Here is a 24,038-nt window from a genome sequence, read left to right as displayed (position 1 = left end):
CATCTGCCTCGGCCACTGCAGCAGGGATCCAGGACACTAGATCCCACAGCCTAGTGGGTGAGGGAGGGCATCTGAGATGGGAGGAGGGGCTGCCTTCCCAGATCCTGTGGACCACCAGTGCACAGCACAGTTGGGGGCACCTGTGCTAACCCCCACTTCCCCACACGGACTACACAGCAGACATGGGCCAGAGGACCTGCTCTTAATTCCATAATGTGTAACAGTTCTATTCTGTGCCTACATATGCATACCTGCTGGCCACCTGCTCTCACCCCGAGTCCCGCCTGGCAGGCTAGCTTTACTACAGGGGAGCACACAGCTTCTCCACCACCTTTGTGTCTCTCCCTCCTGTTCTTCAGCATCTCTACATGGCTGGCTGAGAGATGGTCCCTCTGAAGCCACCACACTGGGCTGTATTCTGGCTCTGCCTCTGCTGGCAAGGCAAGGCCCTGAGCGGTCACTTCCTCCCCAAGGCACCAAGACTTTAGTCTCTGCTCCATGCTGCTGACAGGCCAATGCCTGAGGCAGTGGTGTGACTGTGGGTGTTGTATGGCTGTTGGCATTGAGAGGCTCAGGGTGTTGTATAGATGGACAGTTGCATGGTTGTATGGTGTTGGATGTCTGTAGACAGAGGAGTAGCATTAGGGTGGTGTGAGTATAAGTAGTTGCATGACTGTAGGGTGCTGGGTGGCTATGGGCAATGGGGTGGCTGGGCATTTGAGTGACTTGTGGGAGTCGGGTGATGGGGCAGTGGGTGTCTGTAGGGTTTTGTGGGTGTAGGTGGTTGTGGGGTACTAGGTGGCAGTGAGCAGCTGAATGGCGATGGGTGTTGGGTGACTGTGTAAATGGCAGAACTCTTCAGCACACATCACGTCCTCTAACCTTTACAGTCACCCGTGTGGAGGCCTTGTTTTTATTATTCATGGAGGGTGAAATTGAGGCTCAATTGAAGGTAAACAGTGAGCAGCACAGGCCAAGGCCTGAGTCCAGGGTCCCTGACTTTAGTTCCAGGCCCTCTGGGCAACATGCCACTGAGGAAAGGTCAGCTAGGAGCTTGGATCCTCACTGCTGTGGCTGGGAGTCTTTCCTGAGGGCCCTGGAGTTCCCTGCTCCTGCTCCCCAGGGAGCATGTGGAGGCACTGCCTCCTGGTGAAGGGACCTTGAACACTCCAGTTTATCTTGCATGTGCAGCTGGGATGGGCTGTGGTCCTGGGGTAGGGTCCCCCCCTCCCTGTTCACCTCCCTTGATTTCCGTTCCCTGCTGGGTCTTGGCTGAGCACTTGGGCTCTGACTCAGCCATGGGCCTCATGGGCTGCAGGGCCCTCCCAGGTGGTCTACTTGGCTCTCCTTTTGCAAAGAATAGAAACATATATGTCTGTTCCTGTGTCTCCAGAGAAACGCTCTGTGAACAGCTGTCCCAAGGCCCAGGAATTCCTCGCAGCCAAAATGCGTAAACACAGGCAGCTGCTGAGAAACCAGAAGGCCGCAAGGGTGTTTCAAATGCAGAAACCTGAGCCCTCCTGTACACACCAGGGCCTGTTCTCCAGGCAGCAGAGCATGTACAGAGCAGAGGAGTTGAAGGCAGGAGAGCAGGGTCCATGGTGAACAGCCCCTTCCTCTGCAATATCTTGTTGGTTTGAAGCAATGCCTAGTCCCATCTGACCGACTCCCATAACTCAACATGGTGCTGGGGCCATGGCAAGGAAACTCCCAGAGCCAAGATCCGGGAGTGTGGCAGCAGGCTCCCCTCTCTTAGAGGTGGTCACATGCAGCATGGAGACTCAGGGGCCTGGCGTCAGACTTCCCCTGGAGACCTTGCACTGGGCCACTGACCTGCATAGGAAGCTGGTACAGCCCATGATCACAACTGAAGTGACCCCTGCCAAATGTGTGGTCCATTCCAGTTAGAGGCATGATTTTCCTCTAGTGGCCATCACCCTGACCCTCTCTCTCCTCTCGGTTGGGAAACAGTGATCCACACATTGGCTGTCTGTGACCCTGAGCCCCTCCCTGGTGTCCCCTTTCTCAGCAAAAACTTATTGACTGACATAAGCAGGAGGACACCATGCACAGGCCTGGGGGAGCACAAAGTCACAAAATGTGCTGCTCAGAACCCTTATAGGCACGTCTGAAATGATGGGCTGAGGCTCACCAGGAGGTCACATTTGTCCCTCGAGTGCTTGTGGCAGCTGGTGACCAGGTGCAGGGAGGTCTTGGGAACATGCAGGCTTCCCCTGGTGCTGAGAGGCTGGGCAGGCAAGGTGATGTGGGGCAAGCCCTCCACAGTTCCCATGTGTCCCCACAGCAGTGCAGGATCTGGGGAGGGCAAGGCGTAGGAAGTATTAATAGAATGAGAGTTTAACAGTGAGCCCTCCCATGCCTCACCCTGAAGCGTGTGCCTTTGCAGACTGTAAGTACAGGGCATAGAGAGGACTCTGTGGAGGCCTTGTTGTGACTGGCACTAGAAGCCAGTCCTTCAAGAGGGTCCAGCTCCCTGCTGCATGTTGGCTGTGGGAGCCACATGCTTTGATTGACGTTCTATTGAAGGTCCATTAGATATGCACCTCAGGCCCTGTATAGTGGACAGAGACCACCATCCCTTTCAGGCACCCACAAATGCTTTTTGAGGTGGATGTGGTATGGGACATAATGGAGACCTGGCCAGCTTCCTTTGGCCTCAGGGTCCTCACCTGTGAAATGGTGGCACAGTGTGGCACACTGGGACACGTTGACAGGCTACTCAGCCCACTCACATGGTTGTTATAGGTTTTAACCCTAGTTGCAGCTGCCTCGACCCTCTGAGTACCTGCACCCCAAGGCCCTACAACCCCCACTCGGGCACTTTATCCAGTGCTGTCAATGTCTAACCTCCAGGGGTCCTCACAAGCCCTGGGACAAGCCCCCTTTGACCCTCTTGTGTGCCTGCAGTGTCCCTAGTAAGCTCACAGCTGAGCCAGGGATGAATGGAACTTCAACTCCAGACTCCAGGCCTGGTCTCCAAGAGAAGAGCAGGAGCTAAGCATACTGGGGTGTGGACACCAGGTGGCTTCCCCACCACTCCAGCCCCTCTGCCCTCTCTGTGCAGGACATGTGTCCATAGTGTAGCTCAACCCAGGGCCTGTCAGGTCACTTCTCCATGCTGGGCCCATGAAGCCAGCCTTCATTGATTGATCTCTTGGGAAATGGGGGTGACAGGTGACGGATCAAGAACCTACAGGCCATTCTGGTCCAGTCTAAGCTCAGTAGATACGAGGCGTGACTTGCTCAGAATCTCTGAGGTCATTAGTGCTTGGCTGGGACATCAGTGAGGATCCCTGCCACAGTCATGAGGTCTGCAATGGTGTCTACCCTGGCACTGGGCATGAAGCTGGGCACAGAACTCTCATTGTACCAGTGAGACTAGATGTGATGCCACAGTCCGGATCATCCCGTCTTGGTGCTTCTATTTGGTGACAGGAAACCTGGTCTCCAGCAAGGGTAGAGAAGGAGCTAGCAGGGGTCTGAGGGACAAGATATGACTTCTCAGAGGACAGAGAAAGAACAGGGGGTTGGAGTACACATTAACTCTGTCACAAGTGTGCATGCTGTATTTGCTGAATGAAGGAGCAAATGAGGGCGAACCAAGGCTGCTCAAGATGGCAGAAATTGCCAGGAATCCTGGTTGGGCTCCTGTTTGGGGCACGGACAGGTCAAGGAGAGGGCAGAGTAGGAGGCCCTTGACCCTGACAGGGCATCAGGGAATTGGATGCAAGACGTCTGGATTTGGGGCACAGCTCCCCACTGACTGATGCCCCTCAGGAGGACCAAGAATGGATACAGCATGAATCAGAGACCAGAGCCCATGCAGAGTCAAGCCTGCTGCAAACTAAAATCCTCAAAATTAAATACTTCTGCAGAGACACAGAGCAGCACCTGAGAACAACCAGAGACCACCTGGGAGGCCACCCAAGCAGTGTGTCTGCTCTCTCCGGTCCTCTGGCAGGAGCTGGGGTAGAATGGGGAGACTGAGGTACAGAGGACCTGCATTTCACATCGTCCCTGATCCAAGTGTGTTCACTGTGGTAGATGCCCCTGCAAAAAATGCTGTGGTATTCAGGAGACTAAAGAATAGACCTGCCCAGCAGTGGACACAGCTGATCCCACCTAGCATAGGCTTCCTCCAGGAACCTTGAAGTTCTGGTGCTCATATGAAGGGGGATAGTTTTGGTGGCAGAGACTCAGTATAGCCCACACCCTGTGGCCTAGCGTGCAGTCGCAGTACACAATAGTCCATCAGAGAAAATGGGAGTCCAGAGCCTGAGAGTGGACACTAGACCCATTGGCCTGCTCTCTGGGAGTGTACGAGGTCCCAGGACAGACCCTCCCAGAGGATGGCCCACTATTTGTCACAAGAACCCAGGCTTTGCACCTGGGCTGAGCACATGGGATTGGACTGTGACAGAGTCCTTGGGAGACAGCACTTGGGCTGTGGTCAAACACATTCCTACGCAGAGATCTGCAACCCCTGGGCTAAGGGTGTGTGGACTGGGGGGAAATAGAAGAGAAAATTTTCAGTTGTCTAGCAACCCTGGTGGGAGAGCTTTGAGTGGGTTTAGGAATGAGCAGGTACCCTTGAGTACCTCTTAGGGTGACCAGGTGACTTTGGAATGGTCTCAGGTGAATGGGAAACCTGTGAGGGCTCTTAGGGTGAATAGGAGACCTTTCAGGGGACCTTCTTGGGGTGCACAGTATAACTTTGAGGGGCCTTCAGGTGTGCAGGTTACCTCTTGGTGGGTCTTGAGATAAACAGGAGACCTGCACATGGTCATAGGGTGAGTGGAGACCTGAAAGTAGTCTTGGGTGAGCAGAACTCATGTGAGGGGTCTTTGGGCATGCAGGTTACCTTTGGGTGGGCATTGGGGTGAGCAGGAGGCCTTTCAGGGTCTTGCAGGCTGAGCAGTAATTCTCCGAGGAGTGGTCATGGTGGAAACCTTCTAGGCACATCCCCCACAGAGAAAGGCTTAGGTAAATAAAAGGGTTTTGAGGACCGGGGAGCCAGTGGGGAAGAATTTCCAAGGATTTGCTGTCCTGCTGATAAATAATTCATGTTTTGACTGCACTGAGCCTTCACCAGGCCCCAAAAGCAAACAGATTGCCCAATTGCTAGTTGTGGGTGTGGAGCCAGTAGTGGCCTGGGCCTGACCAGAAGTGGACAAGTACCCTTTTGTGTCCACATTCAGCTTAGGCCCATCTCCAGGCCCATTCCCCACCCAGTGGTGACTGTGGCAGGGCCTCCTGGTCTTCTGAAGCTTCAGCATCCGCCCTGGCAGGGAAGCCAGGCCAGGACCCATAGTCAGATCCCAACCCACTCAGTGGGTAGTTGCTGGACTCCCCTCATGCCATCTGGGCTGCTTGGGATCACACTCAAGGCAGTGAACTCCAGTACACAGGGGGACTTTCTTGCCCTGTCTGAAAGGTGTCCCTTGTCAGTCTTGGGTGACAGGTTTTTCCATTTTCTGTTATATCCCCAGCTCCCACCTAGCATGTCAGGATTCCGTAGTAAGTAGGATGCATCTGGTCCCACCTAGAGTGGAGCTTAAATATCAGTGGGAGATAGTTGATAAAGATGTGAACAAATAAATGGGAAAGGTTCTGAAAGGAACAGATTCCATGGGGAGAATTCAAGCTGAGGAGCATGATAGAGATGGGCTAGAACCAAGCAGGCTCATTCCATGGAGTCCGTGGCTTCCTCCTGCAGTTTTTGCAGAGCACCCACTCTGGGCAGGCCACTCGGCTGTGATCTAGAAGGTGGTATATGTACTGAGGCCTGAAAGACAGGGATGGTAGCTAGCACAGATCCAAAGCACAGCATCCCAACTGCAGGGTTAGAGGCCAGAGCGCGGCAGGATTCACCCTTCTGCTATATATAAGAGGTCCTGGCTTTGAGCAGGAGACACATGACCTGTCATGCTAGAGGCTCTGCCTGGAGCAGAAGACATCTTCTGATGCTCACGATGCCTCTGAGTGGTCTTTTGTTTTCTCAGATGCTCCTTGGGCACCCACTGAGTGACACCCAGGGGAGCAATGGCAGGAAGCCATACTGGCCTAGAAGATGGTGCAGGAGTGTGAAGGCATTGGTGGCAAAGCCCCATGAGACACAGGACCCAAAGTCACCTCCTTAGCGGGGCTGGACATGGGCAGTTCTTTGGATCTGGGCTTTAATGGATGCAGAGGAGATGCTGAGGGAGGCGCTGGGGAGGAGCCATGTGTATAGGACCTGGGATTGCCAGAGTATCAGCATCAGGGACAGTCAGGTGGCTCAAACCCAGGATAAGGGTAATCCTGGAGCCTGAGGAGGCCAACAGGTGCTGCCTCTGCAAAGAATCTGTACCCTTCTGAGCCTTCCTGGCCTTTGGTTCCTTGTTATCCTGTGCCTGCCCTCAGCCCCTTGACCTTGGATGCCATCAGAGGATGGCTGTCAGCCCCATGAGGCATTGTCATCGAGAACAAGTGGATGTTAATGAGTTCTATGAGATGTGCACATGATCCTGGGGGCGGTGGGGCGGGGGTTCACTGAGCAGGAGTACAACATGGGCCTTGGGAGGAGGTTCTCCCCTCACCAACCCTGCTTTGTTCAGCAGGGGTCCTACAGGTCTTTCTTTTGCTTTCCAAGTGCCCATGTCCACCTACATAGGATAGTCACTTCCTCTGCCTCTCAGCCACTGAGACCCCTGAGCCCACAGAACTTGCTAGCTAGGAACCACCCAGCCCAGGATGGTGGGGGGCTTAGGAACAATGACAACTAATGCATGACTCCCAAACCCTGAACTGGCTGCAAGGGTCTCTGAGCTAACAGTCCTATGACCCTGTGAAGGAGCATCATTTTCCATTCACAGACAAGGGCCCAGAATGCTGGGGACCACCATCCCACAGTCATCCTACTGCAGAACTGTGTCTGTGACACAGTGTGACTCCAGTGTCGAGGCCCTGACATGACAAAGTAACTGGGGATTGTTCTTTTCTCCCAGGTCCTATTTGCACAGGTCATCACAGTGTCGCTCAGCCCAAATCTGCTGGCATGGGTCCTCTGGCAGCAGGGATCACTCTGGCTCACCCTACACCTCTGGTCTTAGTTGTAACCAGAATGGCATTGAGGCTGGCCATGGTAGTTAGCCATCTACCTGCTCTTGTGTGGCAATTGGGGATTTCTTTGCTTAATAAGATAAAGGGTAGCAGTTGTGGAAATCTGACAGAGAGGTGAACCAGTGGTTAAAACTGAGCAAAACCCCCAGAGAGCACAGTCTTGAGTTGTGCCCACCATGCCCAACCTCAAATGGGGAGGCCACAGCCTGAGTCTATGGCCTCTGCTCAGAGCTGCTGGCCAAGCCTGGGCAGCCAGCCCCCAACCTCTCTGACCACCTTTCTGGCCAGACCTTGACCCAACTGCCTGACCACATGGGAGGATGTTCCTCTGGGGCTCCTGGAAATTACAAAAATTAAAGCAAGCAAGTTATTTTCTCCAAAAACATTCTCCCCACCACGATATCAAGATCGTCTGTTTTTCTTTGGTCGCTACATCGCTGGATTCATGCTGGTGTGTGGGCCTTGGTTCTAGTCATCACAGAAGGGAGGAAAGATGAAAAGAGGGGAGAGAAAATATGCTCTTCATTTTCCTCGTACCAGAGAGCAAAATGAAAGTCAGGGAATTTTGTTCAAACGCGGTTTGATCAGATCTGGTTGTTTGTGAAGCCCCGAAAGGAAATTCTGCAGACTTGAGATCTTCCACAAGCCCAGAAAATGGGCTGAAATGCAAGCTCATCATTCTGAATGCAGTTTATTTTCTCTATTGATACTTTCTAAAGAGAACTCTTGGAGGGAAAGCAAGATGTTGGCAGTAACATCCATGCTAAATATTTAATCCCTCCCTCCGTTGTTCGTGTCATCCCGTCATTTTATTACCTTTAAATAAAATGATGAACCACAGAGGTGAAACCCAGAAGGGAGTACACCTGTTTTCAGGCAGCTGAAGGGCAGGCCTCTCCCACTCTAGCCACGCCCTCTCCCATCTGGCCACACCTCCCATTCTGGCCACATTCCCTTGACCATGGCTGTGAATCCTGAATGAGTGACAGGTAGGTTTTGAAAACTAGAGGAACTGGGTGTGTAGCTCAGTGGTAGAGTGTTGCCTAGCTTGGTGAGGCCCTAGATTCCATCCCCAGCACTACAAAAACAAACAAACAACAACAAAGATAACCCACAGTAGAGCGTATGCTTTCTAGCAAATCCTTCCCCCCTTTGCTTTTGAAATTAAGACTTCACCATCACAATTATCTTTTAGTGGAATGAGTTCAGACTTTCCTTATAGTTAAAAATCTTTGAATCTCTTCTTATTGATTTTCATTAAATTGACCATAAGAGGAAGAGTCTTTCAGTTAATTTTTACCCAAAGAAACCCGTCATTTTTCAATTTCGGCATCCCACTTTGAAGAGCTGTCATTCTAGTTTCTGCAAACATGGTGCAGGGGACTCGGGTAGGGGGTCGATCTGGCCAGAGTGTAGGGTCCTAGTGGCCATCTGAAATCCTGCAAGTTCCTGCTTGGTTCTGAAGCTCTGGCCATCCAAGAAGACTGCTTGAGTCTGTGGGAAAGCCAACACAGTCTATTGCACAGGTCTCACTGGGTAACAGAATCCCAGGAGGGAGACCATCTAACCCCCTGTGGGCCTCAAAATCCCCCATCAGTTGGAGGGATTTTGTCAAAATGAAGTAGGTCAGTAGGAGACCCTGCCCTGTGTGATCTTGGCATGGTGCTTCCTGCCCTCCCCAATCCTCAGGCTCCTTGGAAATCTCCATGTGCTCAGAGGCCTTTGACCTCTTTCTTGGGTGCTGTGAGGGCTCCGGTCCCTCTACCCAGACAGACACCCAGAGTCCAGGCAGCTGCAGAGACTGGGCCCAGGCACCAGAGTCCTGGCTCAGTGCAGGGCCAATGAGCCAGGCCTGTATCCCCACCCCTCCCTTAAGAGACTGCAACACTCCACAGAGAACCTGGGGGCCATGGGCACCAGGAGGTCACAGTCTCCACCGCCAAGAACAAATGCATCGCAAAGACAGGCGGCAGATATGGACGACCCCCTGCTGGAACCACCTTCTTCGCAGTGTAGCCTCCGCTCTTGACTGCACCCCTCCTGCATCCACTAAGGTTGGCCCTGCTGAGCAGGGTCCTTTTTTTGTTTCTGCCTTCAGCATATATGCCCCTGCCCCTCTCACCACTGAGGGCCCCATAGCTGAGACACCTCCTCCCTGAACTTGGTCCTGGAAGCTTTTCTGGATGCCACCTGCCAGCAGCATTAGTTGCAGAAGGGCACTGAAGCCAGGTGAGCAGCAACCCCAGGACTCCCAGGCAGCAGTGCCCACCCCCTCAAGTCTGCTGGCACAGTCAATGGCCCACTGTTCTTGCCAAAGGGCCCCTTTACCTCAGGACTAGAAGGTCTCGGTCATAACCCTGTTTGCCGTAGAACACATGTGAAAGGCACATTTTCCAGGGCAGAGGCGTTTAGAGAGTGCATTCTGCCTGCATGTTGTGCCGTGTCCCTTCACTCTAAGGAATTCCTTTTCTGGGGACTTGACAGTGATAGATTCCAGCTGGTGCATAAACAATCCTGACACATCGCTGCCCTCCCCATCCCTCCTGGTCTCCTGCCATCCTCATTCTCAAGTTCCCTCCAACTTGCCCCCCAAAGGTGGAAAGAGCAGGTGCGACACCGCCCAGACTCCTGTCCACAACCACAGTGGCTCGAGAGCCACCCCCAGCTCAGATGGCACTGACCACTGAGGACTCTGCACCCAAGAGAGACCAGGGGGTGAGTGAGCAAGGTGCCTGAGGGGAAAATGAGACAGATGAGCAATGCCCCCCGCCCATGGTCTAGAACAGGCGAAGCCAAATTTAGCACAAAGTATCTGGTGCACTTGACTAAACGTCATGCTGAGCTACTGCCAAGGAGAAGCCCCCTCACCTTCCAGAACATTCACCCGCTGAAAACCTGGTATTAAACAGCTTAATATATCCCATTACTGCAAGGAGGCTGTTTTCTGCTGTGAGTGATGAGAAGATTACCCGGGACGGAGAGGCTAATTGCTGCCTCCATGCCTTCGTTTGGTGAGTCAGGGATCTGCCGTGTTTACAGGAGAAAGGAAGCATCTGTTTTCTTTGGACTTTGGCCTCCCTGAGATTGGGCCCGGGGTAGGGTGCCCCAAGATGTCCAGCTGTATCCCAGAACCCTTTTCTGTCACCTCATCTTTGGAGACAGGCTGAAGTCTAAGGTTTTATAGTGAGAATTTCTGGATCATGTAGGGCCCTAAATGAAACCATGTGTCCTTGCAAGGAGGGACTGAAGCCCCACATGACCAAATTGGAGCTGAGTCACTTTGCCCATCTGTCCTGCCATAGTTGCCAACAAATCTGTATTAGTTTCCTGTTGCTGCTGTAACAAATACCACAAATTTGGCAATCCGAACAGTACAGATCCCTTCTCATAATGGGGAGTCAGAGCCTAACTGAATCAGCAGGCTGTGATCCCTGGGAGGCTCCTGAGAATCTGTCTCCACCTCTCCCTGCTGCCCTGGCTCATGGATCCTTTCTCAGTTCCAAAGCTAGCAGGACAGCATCTTTTGTAGTCAAATCTCCCTCAAATCCTCTTGGGAGGTCCCTGGTGCTTTGCATCAAGCCCTCCTGGATGACCAAGAAGATCCCCCCACCCCAGGATCCTTCATAACTTATCAGTAGAGTCCCTTCTGTCATTGTAAGGTACCATGGCACATGCTTGGGGATTCAGACATGGGCATCTTCAGGGAACAGAAGTCATTCTCACTTTAATATGAATGAGCATAATCAATACTTATTGTGTTTTCATCAGTGCTAAGGAAAATTCCTCTAAAGGAAGGTGTATGGTGTTCACTTCTGGGGGAGGAAGGTTTGTGGATGGTCCCAGGCTGTGTGAGGCCTCTGAGAAGGCAAAGCCCTTCTGTGAAACGTCAACTGATATTCATGGGTGTCCACAGCTTAGCATTCCACATGATGCCAACCTTCCTAGTGGCCTCTGGGGTCCTGTGTGGCCTCCAAGTAGCAGAGATGCCCAGACATTCTTAGGTGTTCAGAGAGAGGTATGTTAGCACCTTGCTGGGGTCCTGGTCCTTTTGGATCTCTCCTTTTCCTTCTTTCATAACCCCCGAGCTGTGGTAGCCACAGGACCATCCTTCACTGGGGTGTCCACCTTGGGGCACCCTCAGCCCACTGGTGGTTTTGACATTAGCCTTGGAACCAACTTCTTTTCCTGCCTGCTCAGTACCGAAGTCAGGTGCGACCAGGCTTGGTCAGCTTGTGGCTTGTGACTTCAGGGGCAATGCTGAGGGATCTCAGGGACTGGCAGCTCCAGGGTGGGGGGCCCGGGGGGGGCCCAACTTGGAGCAGTCATGAAGGGACCCAGAAGTACCCATCCTTGGGCCTCCTAGGGTCTTGACCACAGTGTAGGTGTCTCAAGTCTGCTTTGGGGACTCTGCTCAGATGACTCAGGGAGGGGCTGCCACAATGCTCTGCAGCCCCAGGCCCCATCCTAGGCACCTGGCAGGTGCCCAGCTGGTGGCTCCCTTGTGCACAATTGAGTCAGTGGCTTATGAAGAACTGAAGACAGGTGCTGGGGCTCCTGCCAGGGCCTACCTGCTCTGAGTCAGGCAAGGACCTGGATGGACACTCAGCCTCTGTCCACTGCCAGCTGCAGAGCTCTCACCAGTCCTCTAAGATGTGGCAGCCCCACACCCCCTCAGCCCTGCCCCAGGGCCCATGGAAACCCCAAGGACCCTCAGGGGTAGGATCAGCCACTTGGGAACAACCACAAGGCACTTGCTTCACCTAGGAGGCCCCACGTGTTGGGAGCAAGAAGTGTCGAGACAGGCTAGGAGGCTATCTGTATGTCAGCCATCTGCCTTTAGCCCATCATGTCCCTTGCCCAACCAGCACAGCTGACTCCTTCTCAAACCCAGAGTGTTGATCCCTTGTCTGTCACCTACAGTGAACACCTGTGAGGTTTATGGGGAAGACATAAAGGTTCAAGGATCTGCGTGTGGACTTCAGGATGTAAGTCCCTCCCCCAGTGGACCATAGGGGTCCCCTTAGTTCACCCACTGCATGGGTTGATTGATTTCAGCTGACTCCCTCCTCTGAACCTGTTTTCTTACGGTACCCTGCCCCCCCCCACCCTGCAGAAAACACCAGAGCCCTCCTTGACCCAGTGAGGCCATGGGTGAGGCTCTGCCCTGAGCAATGCCTCCTCTCCACCCTGTGGAGCTGCAGCAGCTGCATCTGGAGGCATGAGGTTGTGCTGCTGGAGCTGGTGGGCAGTGGGCTAGTGACCTTGGACCCTGGGCTCCCAGTGCACCCAGACCAAACTCTCCTATTCCTCCTATATCCCCAGTGCTTTGTCCCCATCCATGATCAGGGCGGTTTTGTGTTCTTGGTGCTCAGCCAGCCAAGTATCAGATAATGTCTTGCTTTTACCCTGGAAGAAGAGGCCACACCCTTCACCTGCCCTCCACACCTGAGTGCTCCATCCTTGGAGACCGGGCAAGGGGAGGTTGCCAGGTGACTTGGTTCACCGGCTTGTCCCGACCTGGCACAGCAGGTTCAGTACTTTTCCAAAGCCTGCCCTGATGCTGAGCCAGCAGTGCCACTTGGGTCCCTGGTCAGGAAGGAGGCCAAGAACCTCCAGGCACACTGAGAGGGCATCAGGGGCACCAGCCTGCTAGGTTCCATAAGATGCCTTGACACCCCCTCAGCCTCCTCACAGCCTCGACAGGACTCTCTTTGCCCTCAGTTGTGAGGGGGACAACCCAGTCTTGCCATTGGCAACCACAGAAATGTCCCCATACATCCCCTGATCTTCAGCATGGCCTCAGAGTCCTCCCATAGCAGCCGATATAGCTCTGAGACCTCCATCCTTTTGGCCATTGTGGTGACCGGGACCCAACAGCAGTTAGGCAGTGGCCACCTGGAGCTTGTCCTTTCACTATGGCGTGGGCATCAAGGGCAAGTGGACCCTGCTGTTCAGTTCTCCTTTCCCCCTCCTCTCTGGTGTCCCCCACCTCTTTGGCCCTCTCTTCCCTCCCTTGGTTTGGTGCAGACCCCAAGGGTCCTCAGCACCGCACAGAGATCCAGCTTCCCTTCGAGGCCTCAGCATGCCTTTCCTTAGCTGTGTCCTGCTGGGTGGCAGAGCCCTCTCCTTCAGGTGCCACCTTGACCAGCCTCTGCCTAGAGGCCTTATCAGGGCCAACTAAACTGGGCACCACCCCAAGGAGCTGACAGTCTGTGAGAGAACTGAAACAGCAACAGCCAGGGGTCATAAGCCCTGACCCCAGGCACTGGCAGGTGTGGGATGGTCTCCTGGGGAGCTGTCTGGAGCTGACCTCAAAATGTGAATGTCACCCACTAAGGCCCAGCAATTCTGAGCATGAACAGAACAGAGGGAGAGTTCCACCTGACCTTGGCAGGAGGCCCTGTGTCTGCAGTTCCTCCCCTGTGTGCCCAGGGAGCAGGCTGCCGTGCATGCAAAGACCACATGTGAGTGATGTTCAAACTGCCAAGAACAGGTGGCAGCCCAGGGCACGGCCTCCCTCAGTTCACCTGGCAGTATTCATGTCAGCCTTGACACTGGCATGCTAGTGAGCATGGGACTGTCCCCCTGGGAAGTGGATCTCCTTGCCTGTGACCAGCGTAGGTTTGAAGATGTGTGGAGCAGCTGTACCTAGCCTGCCGGGCAGACTAACAATTGTCACTTGAGTTCAGGGAGGGGAGTGGCAGATCCTGCATCTTGACCAGTGTCGATTCCTGGTGGGTACACATGTCGGGCCCATCACAAGACTTGCCTTGAACATAGAAGGCCCACAGGCTGCTCTCTGACCAGAGAGCCAACCACTTCCGCCCCCAGCCTTGCAGAGTGTTGATGTCCAGGCAGGTCTGCTATAGAAAGGGTATGCAGGGGTGGGAGCAACAATGTGGAGGACTGAGATTTGCCTGGCTGCCACCAGGCCCAGCGAAGTGCCAAGTTGTCACCCAGTACCATAAGGCTGAGCTTCTAGGACAGTCAGGAAGGAGTAATGGCTGAAGCCCAGTAGGTGCTTGGCTGCCCTGAACAGAAGCTGCTCGTTACCACCCTCCCTGTCATGACTCCTGGAGGGGGTCACATTGCCAGATATCCAGAGCCAGGTGGCCTGAGGAGCCAAGTGGCCTGAGGAGCCTGGTGGTCAAAACTGACACCACCTCCAGGATTCCAATCTGAGGGTCCACATTCCGCCAGCATGAGAGTTTTCTTATCTCCCCCGGTGACTCCCAGGTTCACTGGGGCTGAGTGGGTATCGAGGCATCAGAGACAGGGGTGACCCCCATGCAATACATCTACCTGGGCCCAGGACAGGCATTTAGTTTCAACAGTTCAGTCAACTGTGGTGTTTTCTGGAAGTTGTCCCTAAGGTCTGAATGACCATGAGGGAGGGTCTGAGGAAAGCTGGGGAAAGAGGGAGATTGGGCTAGGAAGGCTCAGACACACCCCAGTGTGACCCCAGGGACCAGGCCAAGGTGGACCTGCCAGACATCCTGCCTGGAGGCCCTGCTTTGCTGCCATGGAGTAGAGTCATTGAAAGAACCTGGGAGAGGTCAGGTGGACAACAGCACCCAGAAAGGTCAACCACTTGCTTTTCCCAGTCAGGCTTTGCTATGAGTGCCAGGTTCCAGTTCAAGAGAACCTTCTGTGGCAAGTAGTGGTCCCTTGGTCCCATGGTGGCTGCCCCAAATCCTTCACATTTTAAAAGACGTAGACAGCTGCACCATGGTGGGTACAACAGACCCCACCTCAGGTCAGAATTCACAGCTACAGCTCTTTCGGAGCATGCGGGGGGGGGGGGGGGGCCTGGGCGGGCACAGGCACACGGCTTGCTTTCCTCGGGTTTTGGCCATTACCAGTGGGATGCCATGACCAAAGACCAACTCTCCTCCACAGAGGTGAGATGGAAGGGAATATGCATCTCTGATGGAGGACATGGCCATAGCATGAGAGGCAGCTATGGCCATGCTGTCTTTGAACACCCTGGAGCTGGGACTCCTCACCACAGACCAGGATCAGACAGATCTGAGCATGCCCAGGTCTGCCACTAAGCTGGGGTGAACACATCCATTGGGGAGGTGTGAGGCTTTGGCTCCCCAGGGGTCTCTGCAGGGGCTGTAGCACCCCACCTGAGCAAGGCCTTATACCATGAGCCCATCCCCTGCCCAGCCCGGTGTGTTGGGATCATGGTGTACACTGGGCTGTACTTTCCATCCTGTGTGGTCTGGAGGCTGTGTCCCCAGAGGTTGTGAGGGTTCCTAGAGCACCAGGAAATGGGAATCAGGATTCCTGGAGAGTATCAGGATGCCTACAGGGCAGGACCCTTAGTAGGATGTCCACAGTGATGGCTCTAGCTTTGGAAGACATGAAATCATGGGAGGTCACTGCAGCGAGCTTCCTGCACGCCCCCTTATTCCGACCCGACTCAACTGGGGTGGGTCACGTTATAATCATTTATAACACACACACACACACACACACCCAGGGCATTTGGCTCTAGGACTCAGTTTGAGAAATGCTGGTTCACAGGATGTGTCCTCCTCCCCAGAGCTGTGGTCAGGGTGTTGCAAGCAGTGACCAGCAGGTGGCCAGGTTGTGGGGAGCAGCTTGGAGGGGTCAGCAGGGGGCCAGGGTGTGGGGAGCAATGGGCAGGATCTCAGCCAAAGAGAAGGGGGCAGCTTGTGCCCTTCACTGCCCTCTGTGCCATATCACAGTGGGGTCTTGAAAAGTGCCCTGGGGTGTCATCCAGTGATTGTCAGGATGAAAGGCAGGCAGCCTGGGGAGGGGCCGCGTTGGTGGGGCTAAGGGGGAGCTGCCAGTCACTGCAATGGAAGCCAGCAGTTGGCCTGGGGGATAAGCTGGGAATATCCCCCTCCTCCCTTCCCCTCATGGGCCACTGGGACCCCTTAAGGGTCTTCTTGTTCTCTGCTCATCATGTACAAAGGGAAACTGAGGGCCACGACCACCAGTAAGCCCCCTTGACAGTTCAGGGTACAGCAGCAAGACTGAGGAGCTGACAGAGTGGATTTGGGGGGCACTGGAGAGGTGTGCTGGAGCAGCAGGCCCAGGAGCACCTTGGAGACTCCTGGGGGAGGGGAGCATGGACAGACAGCACCCCTCACCACTTTTCTGAACCTCTGGGCCATTCAGGGAAGGGTTCCTGGAAGCCGAAGAGCCCACGGGTGGTATATGGGGCTGCCATGGGCCTAGGCCAGCTGCCTGCTTCTGGGATCATTGAGGAGGTGGGTGACAGGGAACCAGGAACTGTTCCAGGACATCAGAGAGGCATCAGGGAAGTGCCCAGCTCCTTCCTGGAGCCGCAAGGCTGAAAGCCAACTGGATTTCAGGTGTTCATGTGATGTGCTCAGAGGGCCACAGGGGTCAGGGAGAAGGACTGGCTAAAGGATCTCTCACTGTTGGGCTCCACAAACATTACCTCTGCTCAGACTACAGTCTGTCCACACATACTGTGACCGTGACGTGGGGGTGACAGAGACAGAGGAAACGAGGCGCCAAGGCTGCAGGAAGACAGAGGCCACTCTGCACCTCCTGTCAGCTCCCCATTCATCCTCAGCTCATGAAATGCCCGTCCCTAAGCAAGCCTGGCTGGGCACAGCATCTGCAGGGCAGAACGCTTCTGCCCCCAGGCTCTTCCCCTGCGTCCACACAATGCTGCCCAGTGTAGCATGTGCCAAGCACTCTTTGGACCAGGAGCAGCGTTCTGTCCCAGGCTGCCGGAAAAGGTCCCATAGAAGGGCTGAGACAGACTGAGGAGGGAAGTCCAAGAGCTGCAGTGCCGTAAAAGCTGGGGGCCTGCTGGGCCCCAGCTTGACTTAGTGGAGAAGCAATCAGAGCAGGTGGAGCAGGAGGAGGGCAGGCAGGGGGCTGAATTGGCATTTGCACCTGATGGAACAGCCCCAGGCCAGGATGGGAGAGCTTGGGTGTGAGGTGGCCCTGCATCCTGTGGCTTTTCAAGGTTCATTCGTTGGAAGCCACTTGCTTCCGCTGCCCTCAGGGCTGCTCCTCTGCTTGCATCAGACAGGGCCAGGGTGTCCCCTGCCTAGGGCCCTGAGCCCTTGTCCTGCTGGCCCAGAGCCAGGGTGAGGTTGCTCCTGAATTCTCTGCCACTGCTGCAGCCTGCAAGTGCAGCTGGACAGGAGCTGCTGGTGGGCTGTGTTCCGACGGCCAGTCTGTGCAGCTGACTCAAGTAGGCAAGCCAGACATGCGCCCCGGAGCTCTGAGGCTCTTTATGCAGAGGGAAATCAAACTATCTCTTCACGGCCACTGACTGCTCTTTTCCAGCCCCTCTGTGCAGATGTGCCCAGAAAAATCAGTGGAAGGGTCCTCATCCCTTCTCCCCGAGATCCTTTCAACAGCGCTGTCCTGCAGGGTGTGCGTGTTCAAGTGTTAGTGTGTGCCTGTGCCTGCTTGTCATTGTGTGCCTGCCTGTAGTGTGTGGTCAGAACTTCGCCTCACAGTTTCCTGCCCCATCCCTCAGGTCCCTCTGCAGACAAAGCCTCACCTGGTCAGTCCCAACCTAGGCCCCAGTTGCCCATGTCAGCTCCCCTCAGGCCTTGCTGCACTTTGACCACTAAGGGCTGACTTCAAGGTGGCAGGCCTGGGGAACTCCAAGTAGACACGCAGCCTGCCCCTGCCAGTGTGGACTACACCTTGGCCCAGGGGTTCCAGAGTGTACTTCATCTCAAACCGCCCAGGTTGCTTTCATTCTCCCTCCAGGGCTTGGACTGGGGCCTGGGGCCACACTGCTGGTCAGTGGCAGAGTGAAGATGCAACTGGCCACCGCATTGTCTGTACCTCTGATGACTCTATGCAGGCCCTGTGCATATCAGGCAGGAAGAAGGGAGGGGCTCCCTCATGGTTCCCCAAAGCTACACACCATGGCTGACAGGGTTGTGTACCTGGGAATGGCAGAGAGAGGTCCTGGAAAGGACTGAGATTCCAGGGGACTTCCGGGAGGTGGTGGCCAGGGGAACAGCCTGAGAGCACAGAGGCAGGAAGGTAGAGAGCGAGGGCAGCCAGACATATCAGAGGTGCCAGGAGGCCTCAGGCAATCCACAGACCTTTGCTGCCCACCATGCAGCCACTGGCCATTTAGATTTGAATTAATTTAAAAAATAGATTTAAAAGCTGGCTCCTCATTTCAAGCTCCTTGTAGCCACATGTAGCCCATGGCTGCTGTGTTGGACAGTGAAGAATGAATGACACTTGGCTCACAGAGAGAAGGTCTACCAGCCAGCCACGGAGGCCACCAAGTGCTGCCTCCACGTGGGGCTGTGCCCAGGGGCTGAGGCCAGCTCTGCCCACCCAGCACGTGAGTGGTCAAGGCCAAAATTTGCCAACAAAAATAATTCTGCCTTCCATAACAGACTTAAGACCAAAGTGTCAAGGACTAGGTTAGGATCAGGGCTAGCGCTACACTGTGTGTGAACTGTTCACACATGAAGCTCCAGAAAACTCACAGAAATCCCACTTCAGTCCTTATCATTTCCAGTTAAAAGTGACTTCAGGGCTGGGATTGTAGCTCAGTGGTAGAGTGCTTGCCTAGCATGCATGATGCACTGGGTTCCATCCTCAGTGCCACATATAAATAAAATAAAGGTCCATTGACAACTAAAAAAATATCTTAAAAGAAAATGACCACAATCTAGGAGAACTGTGTTTTGGAAAACAGGCTTTGCTGGGAGCCAGGGCTTCCAAGTTGAACACAGGGCTGATTGATGTTCAGCCTCAAGGGCTCCCAGCTCCAGAAACAGCCACCACAGAGCCAGAGAACCAATGAACCTGCTGTGACCAGCAATGCTTTAAAAAAAAAAAATGAAATTTTAAATAAATTTCAAAGCCAGGAGATTCCACAAAGTCTGGACTCAACCTCAGGAGCCTCGCCCAGCAGAGGACTCATGCTGTTGCCACCAGTGCCCCAGGCCCTGTGTGCCATCTTCTCTACTCTCTTGCCTGAGAAAACACACTGATGACCAGGAACCCCAGCCCAGCTGGCTAGGGGACATACACTTTGTCCGTGGTATGCTGTCCGCATTACATTGTACAGAGGCCAGGTGCAAGGCCAGGTACATTCCCAGCCAAAGTCCTGTCCGGCAAGTGACCACGGATCATGTGGAATGGTTAGTTCCTGGTGCACCACCTTCCGCACTGGTTCCTGGAAAGGCTGATGAGGAAATCCATTACTGGGGCAAGTGATGTTCAAGGAACCACCAAGAACAGCTTATTGTTTCTTCCCAAGAAGAACTGGGGAGGGGCCCAGCTAAAGTATGGCCATCACCTATAGCCTAGACTGGATCCCCCCCACCGGAATCCACAGCTCACCACAATGGGTCTCCACTTGGCCTAGCTATGTGCGACAGTAACCTCAGCCAGCATTGGGGTTGGCAGCTCAGAGAGGCCCGGCTGATCTCACCTGCATATCTGGAAGGAGGGACCCAGACCAGGGAAACTGGGGGATGGACTCATGATGGGGCAGAGTGTAAGTCTCCACGCTGGGAGCATCCAAGCCTAGGCTGATGGTGCCCACTTGTGAAGGAGGTTGGCCTGGAGCAGGGTGAGACCCAGGCCACGTTTTCCAGCACTTGGAAAAGTGGCCAACACAGATCCTAAGGAGCCATCCTTACTGGGTGGAGTTCCCCAGCTGGACTTGCCTGAGAGGTGTTTCCTGGACTATTGGTGGAGGCTGGAAACAGTGGACCCAGATTCCATGCCAAAAACATTGCTGCTCTCAGATGTGAATTTGAGCAACAATAGGTTAACCGTTCCAAATTCTTAAGGTCAAACACTATGTTGCGTCAGACATTTGAAAGGACGCTGTAACTTGTCCCTGCCTCCCTGGGAGTTTGTTGAACAGCCCAGAACCTGAGACATAAGGGATATTCAAAGTCTGCAGAGCAATGGTGGCCTTCAAAGCAGGCCTGCCTGTGGCGACCTGAGCAGAGGGAGCTTCAGTGCAGTTTACAGATAGAAACTTTCAACAGGCAAGAGATCCTGCCACGGCAGGAAGCACAGACAGCCTCACCCGCAGCAGGCTGAGTGCAGCCTGCACTGTGAGCAGCTCCAGAGAGGAGCCTGGAGGGTGGCATGGCCAGTACCCTGGAGAGGGGACACAGTCCTCCTGGTTAGAATCTGCTGACCTCCCAGGGTGCCGGCTGGTGGCTTCCCTGCTTGTCTCCCTGAGCAGCCCTGAGTGTCCTGAGCCTGAACCACCCTCACCCTCTCTGCACTCCAGCCAGGCCCCTGGATCTCTGGCGGGAAGGGTCCAGGTAGTGCTGGGTCAGGAAGCCCAGGTTGCAGCTCCCCAACCCTGGGCTCCCACCAAACCCCAAGACTGCTGTGTGTGGGGAGGACAAGAGTGGAGAGTGGACTCCCAGGCGGTGATGATGCCCCTAGCTGTGCACACCAAGGGAGGACCCAGCCCTGTGACCTGGGCCGGGGCCGTGGTGGCACACACGCTGAACAAGCACCAGCCTTGCTGAGTCGCCAAGTGCACAAACAGACCGATCAGACTCTCCAGAGGAGCTCTGGACTGTCTGAGCTGTCACTGCAGGTTGCTGAGTAAGTCCCTGCCGCTGTGGCCTCATCATCTCTATCTGTAGAGTGGGAGAGTTGTGATCCTGAGTTTCCTCCACCGTAGAGCATTGAGGACCTGAAGGAGCCAGGTCCCTCAAGGGAGCTGCCCTCTGGCTCCTGCCTTGGCAGGCCACCCACCTGCCCATAACTTGGGAACATTGCAGACCTGGTTGCCTACCACTGCCAGACAGGCCTCCAACAGGACAGTCGGTCACTTGGTACTGAGAAGCCAGGCTCAAAATCAGAGTGTATGGGCACTGGGCACGACATCTCATATCCTATCTGGCTATTCCCTGAACTTAAGGGGAGAGGCCCAACACAGCCTGTCCCTTGTCCAAGGCCACCCAAGCAGCACTAAAGTCCGGAAACCCAACCCCCAACATGCCGGGGGGAAGTCAGGACTCCAGGGAGGAGCTGCTGGCAGCATCCACTGCAGGTGAGGGGCCAGCACCGTGCCAGAGCAGCTGGTGGCCCAGCTCTGGCTTTGTGTTGGGAAGTCACAGGTGGTGCATTACTGCTCCAAAGAGAGAGTTTCTGTCTGCTCACCAGCCAGAAGGGCAAGAGGGATGCTGTGGCTCATCCTTGCTGGCACTGGGGAAGGTTCCATAAAGGATTTGCCTTGGGACTGAGGATGGCAAATGGCTGTATTTGAGATTTAAACCAAAACTTCTCAGGACTGCAGGATGACATACTAGGCAGAAAGCAAGATCCACAGTCTGTGTAGGGCTAAAGACCATGGGTCAGACATGCTGGATGCAGGCCTGGTCAGAACCTTTATAAGGGGACCCAGACCCAGGGGCCCTGTTTCTCAAACTTCAACTTCTCTGATTGAGCACCCCTGAGTCCCGGGAAGTCCAGGCTGGATATTCCTTGAGACACAATGCTGACTTAACCCTGGAGGTGGAAGGGAGACTTTTCCAAGAGAAGTGTCAGCAAGAATGGAGGAACAAAGACAAGAACAGGAAACAGTGGGGAATTACAGCTCAGCTTGGGAGCTGGACAGGGCAGTGAGGAAACTGAGGCCCAGGCCCCAGTGCCATGTGTCCCTGTGGAACAGGAAGCCACACAAAGGGGGCCTATGAAGGCTGCCCAGCCTCTCTTTCAGAGGAGACAGCGACTGAGGAAGGCATGTCTGCAGAGAGATTGTCCCCCAACCCCAGCCCAAGCCCATGCCCTGGAAAGGTGTGTGTCTAATCCAGTTGGGGGCCATCTTTCTGCAGCAGGGCCACTCAGCTCTTATCTCCTTATCTCTGGGTGCAGAGGCAGGTGCTGCCTTTGCCCATCAGCTTAGCCAAGAAGCCATTTGGCAGGAGGTGGGTTTCCAGGGGAGCTGGTTTGGGGAGTACCAACCCCATGGTACAAGTGCTCCTGCCCACCTTGGGGCAAGTGCTCCATCTGTCCACAACTGCCTCCCAAGTCACTAAACAGGGCTGGGAGGAGGTACCCGGCCCCACGCAGCATTTCCACCTGCAGCACAGGCTGCAGAGGGTAGTGAAGCAGGGAGCAGCTGGGCAGCCCTGAGACCTAAGTACTTATTACCCTTAAGTATGCGTACTTAATGGTACGTTTGCATCATTTAATTTCCAACAGTGACTCTGTGACGACCGGTTAGCAAAATCTTCAGACGTTTAAGTTACCTCTGGAAAACTGGTACAGTGTGTCCAGCATACAGCGTGCCCCTCAGCTGGGGCATTGCTCAGTGACAAACCCTTTCTGTTCTCCCCATTTCCTCCAGGCAAACGAGGGAGCAGGAGACGCCTCCCGACTTTTTTTATTTCTCTGACTATGAGCGGCACAATGCGGAGATTGCTGCCTTCCACTTGGACAGGTGAGCCCCTCCTCCACAGAGCAGCCCCTTCCACCTGGACAGGGGAGCCCCATCCTCTGAGAGCCAGGTGCCCATCAAGCATCATTTCACAGGTCTGTTAGTGCACATCCACCAAAAGGCACAGGCCTAGGCTCTGAGGTCCACAGTGCATTGTCACAGTCATCTCCCCATGATGGTCTCCATGGTCTCTGTTCAGAGCACCCTGCTCGTGTTGGTTCCTCAAATTCTCTCAATGCCCCATGGGCAAACCTTCACATCCCAGGTCCACAGTCCAGAAAACTGAGACTCTGAGAGAAATATCTGCCCAGAGATGAGCCCTTCCCTCGTGGCCCTGATATCCCAGGCAGGTGCCTCCTGTGTGCCCAGCAGAAGCATCAAGATGAACGGTAGGTTTGGGGTTTCAGAGAACACAGGAAAAAGAAAAGCAGGCAGGAAGAGAGGAAAAATTATTATTGCTGTGAATTTTTACATGGATAATCACAGGGTGGGTCTTCTCTGAGGGACCAAAGAAGACTTCCTGGAGGAAGGAGCATCCACAGCAGAATGAGGGGAGGCCTGGCCCCAGCCTCCTGAGCGTCAGCTGTGACCCACAGGACGAAGCTCAGTTTCAGATTCCACCCAGCTGCAGGGAGGTGGGACCACCCACAGGAGTCCTATGAGATGGCCAGTGTTTACCCTCAAGGAGTGACCCACGGCCTGATTCTGGGGTCAGGTCCGAGGAATCTGGAGGACAGAAAGCACCAACCAGACAGCAGCAGAAAGGAGGATCCCACCCTTGGCCTCTGCCTTTGGAGCCTCCTGGCTGCTCCACAGGGCCCTGGCTGGACAGTAGTGTCACCCCCACCACCACTCCCAACCCCCACAGCTGGTTGAGTGAAGAGTATGTGGACCCCATACCAGACCCACAGACCAGGATCTGCATTTTAACAGAATCAAGTGATCCATGTAAGATCACAAACCTTATGTGGTGACTGCAGAGATCTCCAGAAGTCAGATTTCCAACCATTTCATTTTCCCAGGACAGCCCAACCTGAGAGAAAGGCCTTCCCATAGAAAGGACCATAGTGACTCCCCAGCCATGAGGTTGCTCTCTCGAAAACATGGACCCCAGTTGACTTGCTTATAAGACAGGGCAGCAGAGCCCAGGGTGCGCATGCCTGTGGGAGGTGGCGATGCTGCTGCAGCCAGGCTGACCCTGGGTCCTGCCTGTGCACCCTGTTCCTCCATGCCTGGCCACTTCTGCAGAGGATGCCTGTGTAGCTATCATGCATCCTGTGTCAGCAGAAAATGCTCGCATCCGGCATCTCCATTTAATTAAGCAAGTGGCAGTGCATGCCATGCGGCTCAGAAAGAGTTCCATTAAGAGTGGCTAATTTAATTTAATTTCATTTTAAATTTAGCCCTAGAATGAGGGCATGTTTTAGTTATCCGGATGCCTGGCAGGGCTGAGGCAAATTCACAAGGACTTGTCCTTCCAGGGTGTGTTCTGCCT

The 24,038-nt window shown here is 54.4% G+C and overlaps 1 protein-coding gene across 1 annotated transcript in view; it reads left to right on the top strand.

Moving 5' to 3' along the window:
- Window positions 1-24,038, top strand: part of Fam20c (FAM20C golgi associated secretory pathway kinase) — a 53,994-nt gene that overhangs the window by 17,913 nt on the left and 12,043 nt on the right. The window contains exon 4 of the mRNA XM_047533927.1: window positions 22,454-22,546. Within this exon, the coding sequence (XP_047389883.1) occupies window positions 22,454-22,546 (93 nt within the window). The remainder of the gene's footprint in view (window positions 1-22,453; window positions 22,547-24,038) is intronic.

Source organism: Sciurus carolinensis, chromosome 18, assembly GCF_902686445.1.
Source record: "Sciurus carolinensis chromosome 18, mSciCar1.2, whole genome shotgun sequence".
In the NCBI taxonomy this organism is placed as follows: Eukaryota; Metazoa; Chordata; class Mammalia; order Rodentia; family Sciuridae; genus Sciurus; species Sciurus carolinensis.
This window is presented reverse-complemented; position numbering and strand designations above follow the sequence as displayed.